The sequence below is a fragment of the Phaethon lepturus genome, unplaced genomic scaffold, assembly GCF_000687285.1.
Source record: "Phaethon lepturus isolate BGI_N335 unplaced genomic scaffold, ASM68728v1 scaffold5197, whole genome shotgun sequence".
NCBI classification, from domain to species: domain Eukaryota; kingdom Metazoa; phylum Chordata; class Aves; order Phaethontiformes; family Phaethontidae; genus Phaethon; species Phaethon lepturus.
The window spans coordinates 59,031-72,384 of NW_010552701.1; the positions used below are offsets into that span (position 1 = coordinate 59,031).

At 35.0% G+C, this 13,354-nt stretch overlaps 1 protein-coding gene across 1 annotated transcript in view; it reads left to right on the plus strand.

Moving 5' to 3' along the window:
* Window positions 1-6,232, plus strand: part of FAM196B (family with sequence similarity 196, member B) — a 9,103-nt gene extending 2,871 nt beyond the window's left edge. Inside the window, exons 2-3 of the mRNA XM_010291303.1 lie at window positions 1,668-1,742; window positions 6,046-6,232. Coding sequence (XP_010289605.1) covers window positions 1,668-1,742; window positions 6,046-6,232 — 262 coding nt within the window. The remainder of the gene's footprint in view (window positions 1-1,667; window positions 1,743-6,045) is intronic.
* The last annotated feature ends 7,122 nt before the right edge of the window (window positions 6,233-13,354 follow it).

Here is a 13,354-nt window from a genome sequence, read left to right on the forward strand (position 1 = left end):
GTGACTCAGCCCAGGTCTTTGTACTTGTTCCCACGTGGACAGAAAAGGTTTGTGTGGCTGTGCAAAAACTGTCAGGATATAACTAACTGAGTTTTATATGCCCCAATTTTCTTACAACTTCTGGACAAAATCGATTTATTTTTCAATCATTCTTTCTTTCTCCAAGTACTTTATCTGGGAATTGAAATTACCTTCTTGCATTTCTGACTAATAATTCTGCAACTCACACTCCAAATACGAACTCACACTCATTTAAAAATTAAAATAACATAAATCAATGTAATTTTACTCTGTACAGATTACCTTTTTTATCCGGAAACATTAACCAGTAATGTCAATCTGGCTGTTAACATGAAAATACTTCTGCTAGTTTCCACTGTGCCCACACAAATTCTTATCCCATGTAACATTTCTCTCATATAATTCAGCTCCAACTATAAATCTCTCAGAGGGTTTTTCTTAGTCATTTTTCTCTATGTGAAAAGCCCATACAATTTTCTAGCACCAACTGTGTAGACACAACAGAAAAAATCCATGTAAACATACTGGTAATAAAAATGCAAAAACATTTATTAAAACACTGAAAGGCAAAAGTTCAGTTTAGAAGCAAAATCCGAGGTGGGGGTAAAATCCAAGTCTGTGTCAAGCTTAAGCAATCACTTGTCTATAGCCTATTTCATACAACTGCCACCTGACTATGGTTCTTTAGGAAATTACAGAAAAGAATACTCATTCCTTCTCCCCTGCATGTGGTTATGTATGACAGAGTGGACAAATTTCAATTATGTTTGCAAACCTGACCGTAACAAAGAGTAACTTGCAGTGAAGCACAGTCAGATTATTCAGCATTATTTATAGTCCATTTTTGTACAGTTACCACATGGTCAAAACCAAAACTTTTGCCAAATATCTTTAAGTTTCACACTGAGATTTAATGATAAGCTTCAATCCACCTCGCTAGAATCATCTAGCGGCCAAACCAAAGTTTCCAAGCACTTGTTGAGGTAGCACAACAACGCATGTTAAGAACCTCCACTTTATTTCCAAAAGCAGTCAGAAAATTATTTTGGTACCAACTGAACTCCCCTAATTCAAGTAAAACTCATTAAATATGTGTGTTACACATCCTTCAGATGTAATGAGCCACTGCCCTCAAACTGTTTCTAATACAGATCTCTCCATCATAAAAATAATGCAACTCTAGTTGGTGTTACATATGAAAGTCACTTTTCTCGTTTTCTCAACACTCCAAATTTGTATACTATCAGCAGTAAAACCTGACTTGTTTATACTCAAGTGAGGAAACATGAAAAGGGGAAAGAATGGCAAGCATAAGGGTAGAGACCAGATTGATTCACCAAAAGCATGGATATTAAAATACTTTAAGGTGTATTTCTAAGAAGCAGTCACATGTCTAAGTGTTTTCAGATCAAGTATTCATGCAAGAACCAACAACCAGAATCTTAACAGCATGAGGTGGGAAACATGCAAGACAAAAACATAAATCAACATGGGGGTTGGGTGTTTAAAAGCAACCTTCTAATTTAGAATTTGACACTAGTAAGGATAATAGAAGTGGTGAACAGTATTACTTTTATTCATGAAAGATGCAGAGATCTGTTAATATATCTATAAACACAGATTACATGAACTACTGTCTGTTACAGGCGTAACTTCTACCACACCGGCCAAGACCTCAACAACTGCAGCACCTGCCAGAATACCGCATGTATCATTTACAGGTACTTCACACAATTTTGCATTGTCTGTATCTCTCTCACAAATGTACAATACAATGTTTTGCTCACAGCTATAAAAGGTCTCAATTATTATTAGTCCAGTTTTAAACAAAAGACCAAGCGATATGTGTGAGGTGGTTGGTTTTCCCAAGTAGAAAACAATTAATATTGGTGTTGTCTTAAAGAGGTACTGTACTCCTAAAAATTCAGAAAACAGAAATTTCCCACTAATGTTTCACAGCATTATTATTACTAGCATGCTTTGAAAACCTTTGATGCCATTTCTGACAACGAAATTCCCTTTGTGTGTTACATTTTTTTAAGCTAGGACTTCTATAATAAATTTAGATCTTCAAAAAGGTAAACTATCCTCCAAATGCCATGAAACTGTAACTACAGTTCATACTTATGTGCAAAACAAAAAAAACGCCACCAAAACTCCCACATTTCTCACTTTCATAAATGTTTACGTGTTGTTATTTTGAGAGAGCACAATTTGAGTATAAGTTACTCCAAATTTAAACTGCAGCTTACGTTAAACTCTTATGACCAAAAAACTCTAGCACTGTGTTCCGGAAGCTGTACATGTTTCAAATGCTATGTCTATACAAACACACCGTAAGGGTCTTCAGCTTCCCAGCCATTAACCAAAATCTAGCAGGTACAAAGTCTTGGTTACACTGCACACGTAACTTGTCCACTCAGCAAGGGATTTTATAGGGCTTCCATCAGTTATATTTGGCTTCCATCAATGTACAAACACATCAGCTAATCTATGCAACCTCAGTTATAAGGCAGAAAACATCTTCAGTTATTTGATTCTATAAAATTCATTGAGCTCTTCACAGAATATTAAGTAGCATATTGCACAAATGCAGCATAATCAGAGCTGGAGCTCACACTTTGCCATTTTAGATCCCTTCCAGTACTGCAGACCGGAGAATGAAGAGGAAGGTGAATGCATGGTCAAAATTCACACATGGTATCTTAGGCCTCATTCGGAGAGGTAAAGAATATGTATTCAAACCAAAGGTAGTGGAGAAATTATAATGCTGCTATTTTGATCCTATCTTTCTGCATTCCTTTTTTGTGAGGGACACTTTACTCAAAGGACTTTGCAGCTGATGAGCTACTTGCTTAAATCACATGCTCATTTTCCTTGCTATACATATCACATTTCTGATGTGCTGTATTGTTTTAAAGTTTATTTTTTTTAAAAAGCTCAGTGAAAATGAACTTGCCAGTCACACATTGTGAAGATAAGGTACTGAAGTTAGACATTACGCTGCAAAAGTAAGAGTTGATTTGAAACATCTCCTAGAAATTTTTCATCCCTTCAAAGATAATTCATATGTATTAGTATTCCAGAGGTTTTAGATATTTAAACATGTTCACATTTACAGAAATAAAGGCTAAGAGAATTTCTCTTTTAGGTTGAAAACTTTTCCTTTATTTCAAAGAATATGGCAGACCATGAGCTTCGCCTGTTTCTAAGCACTGTGACTTCAATTTTTTATGGATATAATGAATAGAGTGTATCTGCATGGAAGTTATTTTTCACACTGTATCTTCTACATGAGCCAAACTTACTAAAGAGCTTAATAAGCTTGTTAGGTAAAGGCAGGGTTGGACACAGCATTGGAACCTGTTGTTCAACATACAACTCAGTCACGTACCGATATCCTAAATCTCTGGTAATGAGACCTCAAAGTAATTGACATGTCACAAATTAAACACCACAACTCCTCTGCGACAATATGGTTAGTCTTCTCTACAGTCCACTGGATACTCCAGGAAGTTATGAGACTTATCCAAGAGCACAGATTGAATCTGTATAAAAAGGAAGATCCAGGACAAAACAGATTCCCTTCACTTGCTCATTGCTTCTGAACAAACAATCTCTGTGCATTTTTATTGGACTACTCAAGAACAGGGGTCACTCTCTAGAATTTATGTACCGACTACCCTTTACCACAAGATGCCTTCTCTCTTCAGAAGAATAAACTATGATGCTCACCCTGCATTTTTAGTTTCAATTACCAGAAAGATCCTGAGCAACAAGCACAAGTATCTGAAGGAAAGAACAGAGGAAGTAACAAAACCTTCATCTGCCTTTTTGATTTACTAGGTAGTTTACAATGATAATGGTGCCTGGAGGCTTACAGTGCAATGATTAGTAGAATACATACAAAAGAACACAGTTTCTCTGAAGACTTTCTAGTTTTAAGAGACTAAACAGGAGACAGCAAGGAAACACGGTATTTTTCACTTTACAGAGACGTTCCACAAGACGTGGTTATGGGGGAAAAAAAAAAGCATTCTGAGTAACTAATATTTGAAGTTCATAACATATTCATTAGACAACATTCTGAAAAAAGTAGCTGTTATCAGGTTTTGCTCTAGACAGACCCATGCAATTCCTGTGTTTTATGTAGCCTAAAGGATCCATGCAAGTAATTTTTCCACTAAAATAGCGTCACTGTTGTCATTAATTACAGAATCAAGTGATTCATGTTTCTCTCCATTTTCCTACTCTTAAAGAACCCAAGTCATCAGTGATTCGAACACCGTACAAACAGAATGCTGGGTTACTGTCACTGAACCATCTTTATCATGCACATTTTAAGCAGTCCCCGAGTCAAACAATCCACTAACCTCGTATCAATCCAAGTGTGGATTACACTGACTGGTGAAGTAATAAAGAGCTTTTCAGTCTAACAGTGACCAGGTATTTAGTGGCTCTAAGTTTTGCTTTATTAACTACCCAGCAGAGTTATGTGAGACAACTTGGAACTTTGAATCTGGACCCTGTAAGACAAATGTTTGTATTGTAACAAACAAATGCAAGCACCAACCGAAACCAAACTTAACTTGGCATATAAGGGACAGTATTAAATAAAGACTGAATTGACCTCTTGCCTCTGGGAGACGACCTCTCCAACATTAAATCAGAAACTTTGAAGAAGGGAAGAAAAAAGGAATATGAGCAGATGCTATCCTTACGTATGCTATACACAGAACGTTTCATTCTCCAGCGCTCGTGATCTGTGACTACTGGAAAGTATTAAGTTGCAGTTTTAGCAATAAGCCAATAAAATTGAAGAGATGCTGATCAAATTTGTCATTTATATCACTTTCTTCTACTTCTTTTATGTTGATTATGTATTGCTCCTTGTCCAGAGATACCTCTCCAGTTCTCCTAAATTAGAATAATCCTGTTGCTTTCTTTTTGCCAGCTGAGTTATTTTATTTCATTGAAAACACCAAAATGTACTAATTACAAGGGAAACGAGTTTCTAGTTAACTTTAACATATTATTCAACAACGTTTATGGATTTTTATATACATACAAATACTCACAATTAGAAATGTTTAAATATACGCATATTTACTAATTTTACAGATTTCTTCGACTCAGTGGCCAAAGCAGATTCAGGACCTTAATGTGACATCCCAACATCCCTCTGATGATGCCTTTTTCCTCCCCAAGAGCTTGCATTATTGAAAATACAACCAGCTCCTTTCTACTCTCCCCTCTGCCTGCTAAAACCTCCGCAGCAGACATAGCTGATACAACTCCCACTCTCCTGCCCAGAAAAAATGTTTTTTCTTTATTTCAGCCATGCAGCACTGCATTTTTTAAATTTTTTTTCGCCCTTTGTTTTTGTTTAACTGTACTGGCTGCATCAGACTGCTTAATCACCCTCCACATCGATTACTTTGAACCTTACCTTTATTTCTGTGCATGTATCTGCACTTATCTAATTATCATCTTGGCTCTCATTTGACATCAATAATAATTATGAGTTTCAACGGAGAAAATTAGTTACATTCTACTTTCCTGTTACTTAATATCACTTATCTCAAAGACTTACATATTTGCTTAATTTCATATATTTTTGGTTGTAGCAAGTCTCCTAGCGGGAGACATTCACATTTAACAAAGTTAAGCCTGTGAGAGTTTTGAACTCATGCCAAGCATATGACTGAGTTTGATTACAATATCAAAATCTGATTATTGAATGGTCATCCTAGTACGTTTTCATTTTTTCCTCTCTTAAATTTTGTCCCATTGTTTTGGGCACAATGCTGGAGTCCCTAGCTCATATAAAGAACGAGGTTTCTCTCAGAAAAGGTTAAAAGATGAACTTACTTTCAAAGCAGCAATGTATACAGCCTTGTGTTTTAATCAGGTTCTAATATTGAATGATGCCAAATTATTCTAATGAGATAAGTATTCTTTCCACATGTTTTTTAAAGAGGGAATTTCTCACTTACTAGCTTAAATCTCTTCATTTTTCCACAGTGTAGAATATGACTTCAGACAACAAGAAGGAAGATTTCATCAAATTTTGAAAATGCTGGATCATGCAGAGCAAAATCCAGCTTCAGCTTCACCTCAGAAGCTACCATCTGATCATCCAGCTCCAGAGAAAAAGGAGTTAAGAAGAAAAACAAAAAAGGTGAAAAGAAAATGCTTCTGGTGGATTTGACTTCCTTATGGATCCTTTTACATTTCAAAAGACACTAGAACAGAAAGAGTTTTGAGAGCACGCACCTGAAAATCTGCTATTACGAAATCACAAAGCTAAAGAATGTTTAATTAGAGTACCTGAAAAATCAAAAGAACTTAATTTACTTAAATTGTCTCACTGAATAAAAGTGCATGAAGATACTATTTTCAAAATGACATTGTTTCTTTCAAAAGGAAGTTTTCTCATTTTTTCCAAGGACATTTTCATAGCTTTATAAATTTTTTTTTCAACTTCCCAAAAATAATGGAAGTTTAAATGTCTACTTTAAAAAACAATGGTAGACAAAGCTAAGGGTGTCACACACACAGTCTTCATTTCCTATTTATAAGCAACATGAACTAAAAGGAAAGAACTTCATTGATCTTTAAGCAAACCACAAAAAGACCAAATTCAGGGGAATCTACCTTGTTCAAACACACCTCTCCTCAAAGGAGACAATTACAATTACAATTACTTCACATCCCCTCTGAAACATTTTTGTTGCTGTCAACTAATATTTAACAACAAAAAAATAATTTCAGGTTGAGTTTTACTCTGTCCTTTTATTGGTTCAACTTAAAAAGCAACCATTTAGAAGCTTCAGCCATTTCGTAGACTTCTCTAAAAAGAATCATAGAATCATAAAATAAGAGAATATCTTAATCCCCCTACTCAAGCAAAGTCCAATTAGGCGAATTTGAATTTTTAGTATCTCCAAAGACAAGAACACATCACACCTTGGGGCAACTTAGTCCTATTTCCTATGTTCTAACTTGTGTCCATTACATCTTGTCCTATCCAAATACACATTCAAGAAGACTTAGACATCTATAACAAGACTTGTCTGCTAAGCCATCACTTCTTAAAGACTGAACAAATCCAATTTTCACTGCTTCTCTTCACATGTCATGTGCTGCAGCCCACAGTCATCTTGGTCACAGTCAACTCCGTCCAGTAAGCTCATGAAGACTTACACATCTATAACAAGATTTTTCTGCTAAGCCATCACTTCTTAAAAGACTGAACAAATCCAATTTTCACTGCCTCTCTTCACATGTCATGTGCTGCAGCCCACAGTCATCTTGGTCACAGTCAACTCCGTCCAGTAAGCTCATGTCTTTCATCTACCTGGAAGCCTAAAACTGGACACAATGCCTCAAATGTCATCATGCAATTGCTGAGTAGAGGGAATAACCACTTTGGCTAGTGTCTTGCTAAACCACTTGCCCAATTTGTCCATTTAAGACCTGTATTACTATACCAAAATATGCCAAGATATGTTTTTTTGGCCTTGATATACAAGTAAGTTGATACCTGATACAAAATTGATCATAAACCCTAATATTTAATGACCTTATCTGTTTTATATAAAAACGTTATATATGCTGAAAAGATCACTATACCAAAATATGCCAAGATACGTTTTTTTGGCCTTGATATACAAGTAAGTCGATACCTGATACAAAATTGATCATAAACCCCAATATTTAATGACCTTATCTGTATTATATAAAAACGTTATATATGCTGAAAAGATTTTATCAGATATCAATGCAGCTATTTATTTCCTTCAGAAATCGTTGAGTTACCAGCTAGCACAGGCTATGTCAATGTAACCTCATTTAGGGTTACTGATACTATTACTTTGCTCATAAGAACATGGTCAGCTTTCATACGGGGGGCAGAGGGCAAAAGATTTTCTAAAGCAAGCTTAAAGGGCACATTTCAAAGCCCAAATAATGTATTTTATGTTTAGTGGAATGTACTGCAGATCTCTTCTTAGAAGTGACTCTGATAACTAGTTCAAATGGTGCCAGGGTATTCAACAGATTAAGCCCTGGATCCTATTTTTCTACATCATATTGTATTAATTGTGCAATGTTAGTTAAAAATGTCTGTACACTTTTTGTACACTTATGTGTTCTTTGAATTCTTAGGGTTAATTACACATTTGAAAACACATTAAAAACAATTTTGCACAGAAGAATTTTGTCTGGAAGAACTAACTTTTTTTGATATAACTAGTCTTCATTTAGAAGAGAGTATGCTATGTGACATAGCTTAATTTATCAAAATTCTGAAGGACTGCAGTTTGAAAAAACATTTCCATGTTAAGTTCAGTCAGTACGGAAATGACAGACACAAAATTATCATTGGTTTAGGGGCTTTTCAGAAGAAAAGTCTTATGCAAATTTTTACTAGAAAAAAGGATGCCTTTAGAGAGACACAAAAGCTCTTCATATAATAACTTGTGGGTGTAACAAAGGTAAGAATTAAATTTTTACACCTGAAAATGTCATTATATTACACTCAAATACACATACTGCTTTCCAACAGCATTCTTATTTCGCGTTAGTCTCTGTAATTGATATAATGAAGGATTTATTAGTGTGTAAATATTTCTTGTGTATTAAAATAACATTTTAAGATTAATATCCTCTGTGGTAAAGGTATAATAATAAGCAATACCAACTGGAGTAACACTAGCAAAATCAGTAAGTGTTTTTCTGTAGTGAACAGATTTTCAATAATGTGTTATCATATGAAAGTAATCTTTTTGTCTTTCTTTTTGTTAGTAAGTATAAAAAAAAGCTCATTTCAAGCTGTCTGACTTTGGGTTTGCATACATAATGAATATCATGCCTTCAATTTATTTTTAAAGGATCCAGACTACTCAGTTTAAACAAACCACAGTATTTTGGTTCCCCACATAGCACCAATCAATTCCTGGGGTCAAGTAAACTATAGTAAACTATGCAAGAACAGAAATACTCTACTTAGTTTAAGCCCAACCAAAGAAAGCTCTAAGGCCCTACATCTTTCTTATGACCTGTTCAAACATCAATACTTCTGCAAAACTGAAATACACTGATTTAAATGGTTACAGGTTTTATATTTTAATGCCTGATCTTGATGGAATTCAGAACTATAGACAATTTTTAGTTCTTAATTTCCCAGTCAAAATTAGTCTTTCTTTTCCATATTCCTCAGTCAGTTGTTTCTCACTTCTCTCTCTATCAGAGAAGTATGGATTTCCATGCATGGATATGAAATGCTCTTTTTAACATATGCACACACAGCAGCAGGAAAACACTTAAGGTATCTAGGCCAGCTGTCCCTCCAGCTCCCGATGCTGCAATTTAAGTACATTCTCCTGTCTTTCAGTCTACCCACTATTCAGTGTTTTCAAATTCATCCCCTGCGAGATTTCTGTTTTCCTTGAAAGAAAATAAGAAATTACAGTGCTGCTAAAGCACTGTCCTTCAGAAAGGTTGCCCCTAGAGTTCTCTACTTCAGGAGAAGTACGAGAAAGGAGATTTGTCTGTATGACAAACGAGATTTCTTTGAGTCAGCAGTAGTAGCAACAGCCAAGTTCTAAAATATGTATTTAAGATCCAAACAAAAGGCTTATCTGAAACACAGAGCTCCCTCATTCTTCTTGCAGAGGCTCTGACAACCATGAACAAAAAAACATGCAAGAGTTAAACTGAAAATAAAAGTATGCCAGAAGTAAATTATTCCTACAAAGGAAGAAGCATCATAGTTTCACAATAAAACCACACCTAATAAATGCAAAAAGTTATTATACCCAGTCTTTTCCACAGTACGTCACACACAATAGGCTTTCTACGTAAAATTTTAAAGACAACATTAGAGCAAAAGGCTACTTGTTCCATTAAAAGGTAACAGGGGGAAGGTGTCGGTCATGGTATGCATCAGCCACAGCAAGAGGGTATATAAGAGTTGCTGTATGTTTTGTTTAGATTTAACATAGAAATTTGTATATCCCAGCAACACAAAATACCTAACATTTAATAGCTTTGTAACACATAATTTGAGAATCTAAGCTACGTGAAAATGTAATATGTAAGCTCTGCTCTTTGCTTTATTGTTTAATATTTTAAAAATATTTTAGTAATAAATTATTAATTTATACAGGAAATAAAGACATTACCAAATACACACTAAGTAATTTATGATGTCAAGATTGGAAAAACAATAGAAATTGGTAGATTGTTAGAAGATAATAGTACTGGCTATAAAACTTTCTGAGTTAGAAAGTTACAGTGTAATGCCTAAAACCACCTCCCACAGTAGAAGATAAACATTAGAAATACATACAAACATGCTCTTAAGTAAAGTTTTTTAAAAAAATGCTGAAACCCACAAACCAAAACCAACAAAAAACCCCAAAACTACAGCTACTTGACAGTACTTGCATACAAATTATTGCAGGCCTCTCTGAAAGACATATTTAAAGGCAACAACAATATGCTAGTTATAAAACATTGCACACAACATGGCAAAAACTACTGTATTTGAAATTGTTGTTTTATGGAGTCAACCTAACTTTCTTTAAAAATTCAGGACGTATGGATAAAATACTGATTTCTCTCTGTCATGTAACAGCAGTTCATGTAGGGCTTTATAGTTTTGTGCAGTATCGCTGTTTCAAAATAGACACAATACTTAGTAATGATGCTAGCTTAGATACAAAACACCTTCCTGATGAAATGTATTATCTGATGTATGTTTTGTAAGTTTCCAAGTTCTTTAAATGTGATGTTATCTTTTGCAATAAAATTAGATATTTTTCTGAGGTTTCAGGAGTCAGTAACAAAAGATTTAGATTACAAAGGAACTGAGCAGTTGTTCTTTGGAAAAGGAAAGTTAATAAATAGATCTCTCATAGAATCATTCTGTAGCTTTTCTGGGTAGAGAAAGGATTTCAATTTGAACACTGAACAAAAAGAGTGTAACTTTTAGCTAGACCATATGTATATTTGAATATATCATATTCTCCAACCACGGCTGTTCTGCAAAATGGTTTTTCTGGTCATTATTTCCCCAAAGAGTATTGGTTTTTTTGCAAAAGTATGCTATCTAGAATAGCTTTGGTTAACAAAGTACAGTGTTTTCTTTTCAACAAAGTCTTTGTACAATATTTTATATAAATATTGTCTAAAAACTTGTCTGTGTGGCATAACTACACTCTTTTCATCATGCTAAACTGATATTAACAACAAAATAAAGTTTGGGAGCACCAAAGGAAAGCTTTAAATTGCATATGCAATATATAACATAAATTTTATATTTTTGTTTACCTAACCAAAATAGGTTAGGTAAACAAATACTTCTGTATTCTACATGCTTCTACACGTTTTACTTCTAAAATTATGGTAGTAGGACTTCACTGCATCATGATGCCCTTTAACTAAAAGCCTAAATTTCCTAAAATATTCAATATAAAGCTTGAATAGACAATTTCAGACAATAAACTTGTCCCTCTTTATTACAAGTTTAGAAGCACTTCAACTACAAACAGTCAAGACTCTTTTTTTTTAATAGTGAAAATAGCCAAGCAGCTGTTGAAGCCTTCAGCTCCCAAAACATCACAACGAAGGCAAGAGTGGCATTTAAGTCTTTTCTGCAGTAGCTGCAGAGCCAAATTCCTTTTCCATCACTAATACCGTCTCGCGAAGGGATTATGTCCTTCTTAGTCTGACTCTTTCCAGTAATTACATGAACAAAGCTGCCAGCATGCTGCTACCAGCTGAGTACAAGGCAGCATCTTCCCTTAGATTCAACTGGCATTGAAGCAAGAAAAGATAAAGACAACTGTAACCCAGTATCTTCTTAACTCCTTCAGTGCCAATAAGCTAGAAGGTTATGAATATGAAAATTAACCTGCTTATCCCTGCCAGTAAGGAAAAAATCTCAGGTAAATAAAATCCAGCACTCTGTCAGGTGAAAGACATTTAAGCTTGCCAGGAATTATTGGTCTTGTAAATTTTAACCACTGTTTTTATTAGTATAACATAGTATTAGCTTTGTTTTTCACAGCAATTCTAGAAAACACCACAGGAGAAGAAGATAATAAAAACGCCTGCAATGTTCAGAAACAGGGTAACAGATTTAAGAATCTCAAAAGTAACCTTCTGTTCTCCTGGAAGTACTTTAACAGATGCAGTCCAATTTGAAATGTCACTCATACCCCATACAACATCAGCTATTCTGTATATCCCACCTCTATGTGCAGAATTCACCATACTTTTAGGAACTTCAGCCCACCTAAGCATTCTACAGGTCATAATTTCTGACTACCTGCTTCATTTTTAAAGCAAACCTGCAAATTAACTGAGTGAACTAAAGGTAGTACACAGAGCCTGAATCTGGATGCAAAAGACTATTTTGTTCATCACAAACAATTTCTTCATGTCACACGCAAAAGACTATTCTGTTGCTCGAGAAAACTTCGTAGAATTCTGCTTTGAAAAACCTCTAAAATGCCCAATATACACATATGCATAGGTGCTTATGAGCATTATTAACACTCAGATATCTGCATTTCAAAATTCACACTAGATTTGATCTTTTTAGGTAAAAACAGCTGAACAAATTGGGAGGGGAAGCAGTCAAACAGATTTTCCAAGCCATTTCAATTGACTGTAACCAGCTTGTTTCCTAATGATTTCCTAATGTTTCCTAATGATAAGGATCTTTTTTGCAGGATTACTACAGTTTCATTTTGCTTCTTAATTTACTGTTTATGGTACCCAGAAATACACCTTAACAGCTGGATTACATCATCCATGACACTCATATGATGATTTCTTTGCAAGTACAGAAAACATTTTCGAACACTGTAGAGAACTGAAAGGTTCACTGAGTCTTCATTCAAAACCTCTTCCACTCAACACCATGCGTATACGCCAGAGGCTCACACACAGAGTAACAGCAGACTGGAGTTCTGACAAACAGTTAATGGTATGTTTTCTGAAACTTGCAGTTCTGTCACCACAGAGTTTGAAGCAACCATTGGCACACAGCCGCTCTGAAGAACTCGGTTATTAGAAGACACACGTGCTCTGACTGGCAATGATCAATAATATAAATGTTATTTTGGTTTTTCAACAGAAATGGACACGGAAACCAAATACATTTTAAAAGATACAGAATGTCTCTTATGGCCAAAACGATCAAGTGAATGCTGCTCATGATTTGGCAGAATTATATATTAATTTTTAGTCTTTTGAGATTTACATATCTTCTCTTAAGCACACAGTCTGAAGGGCAAGCTCAGTAATTCCTGCTGAGCAC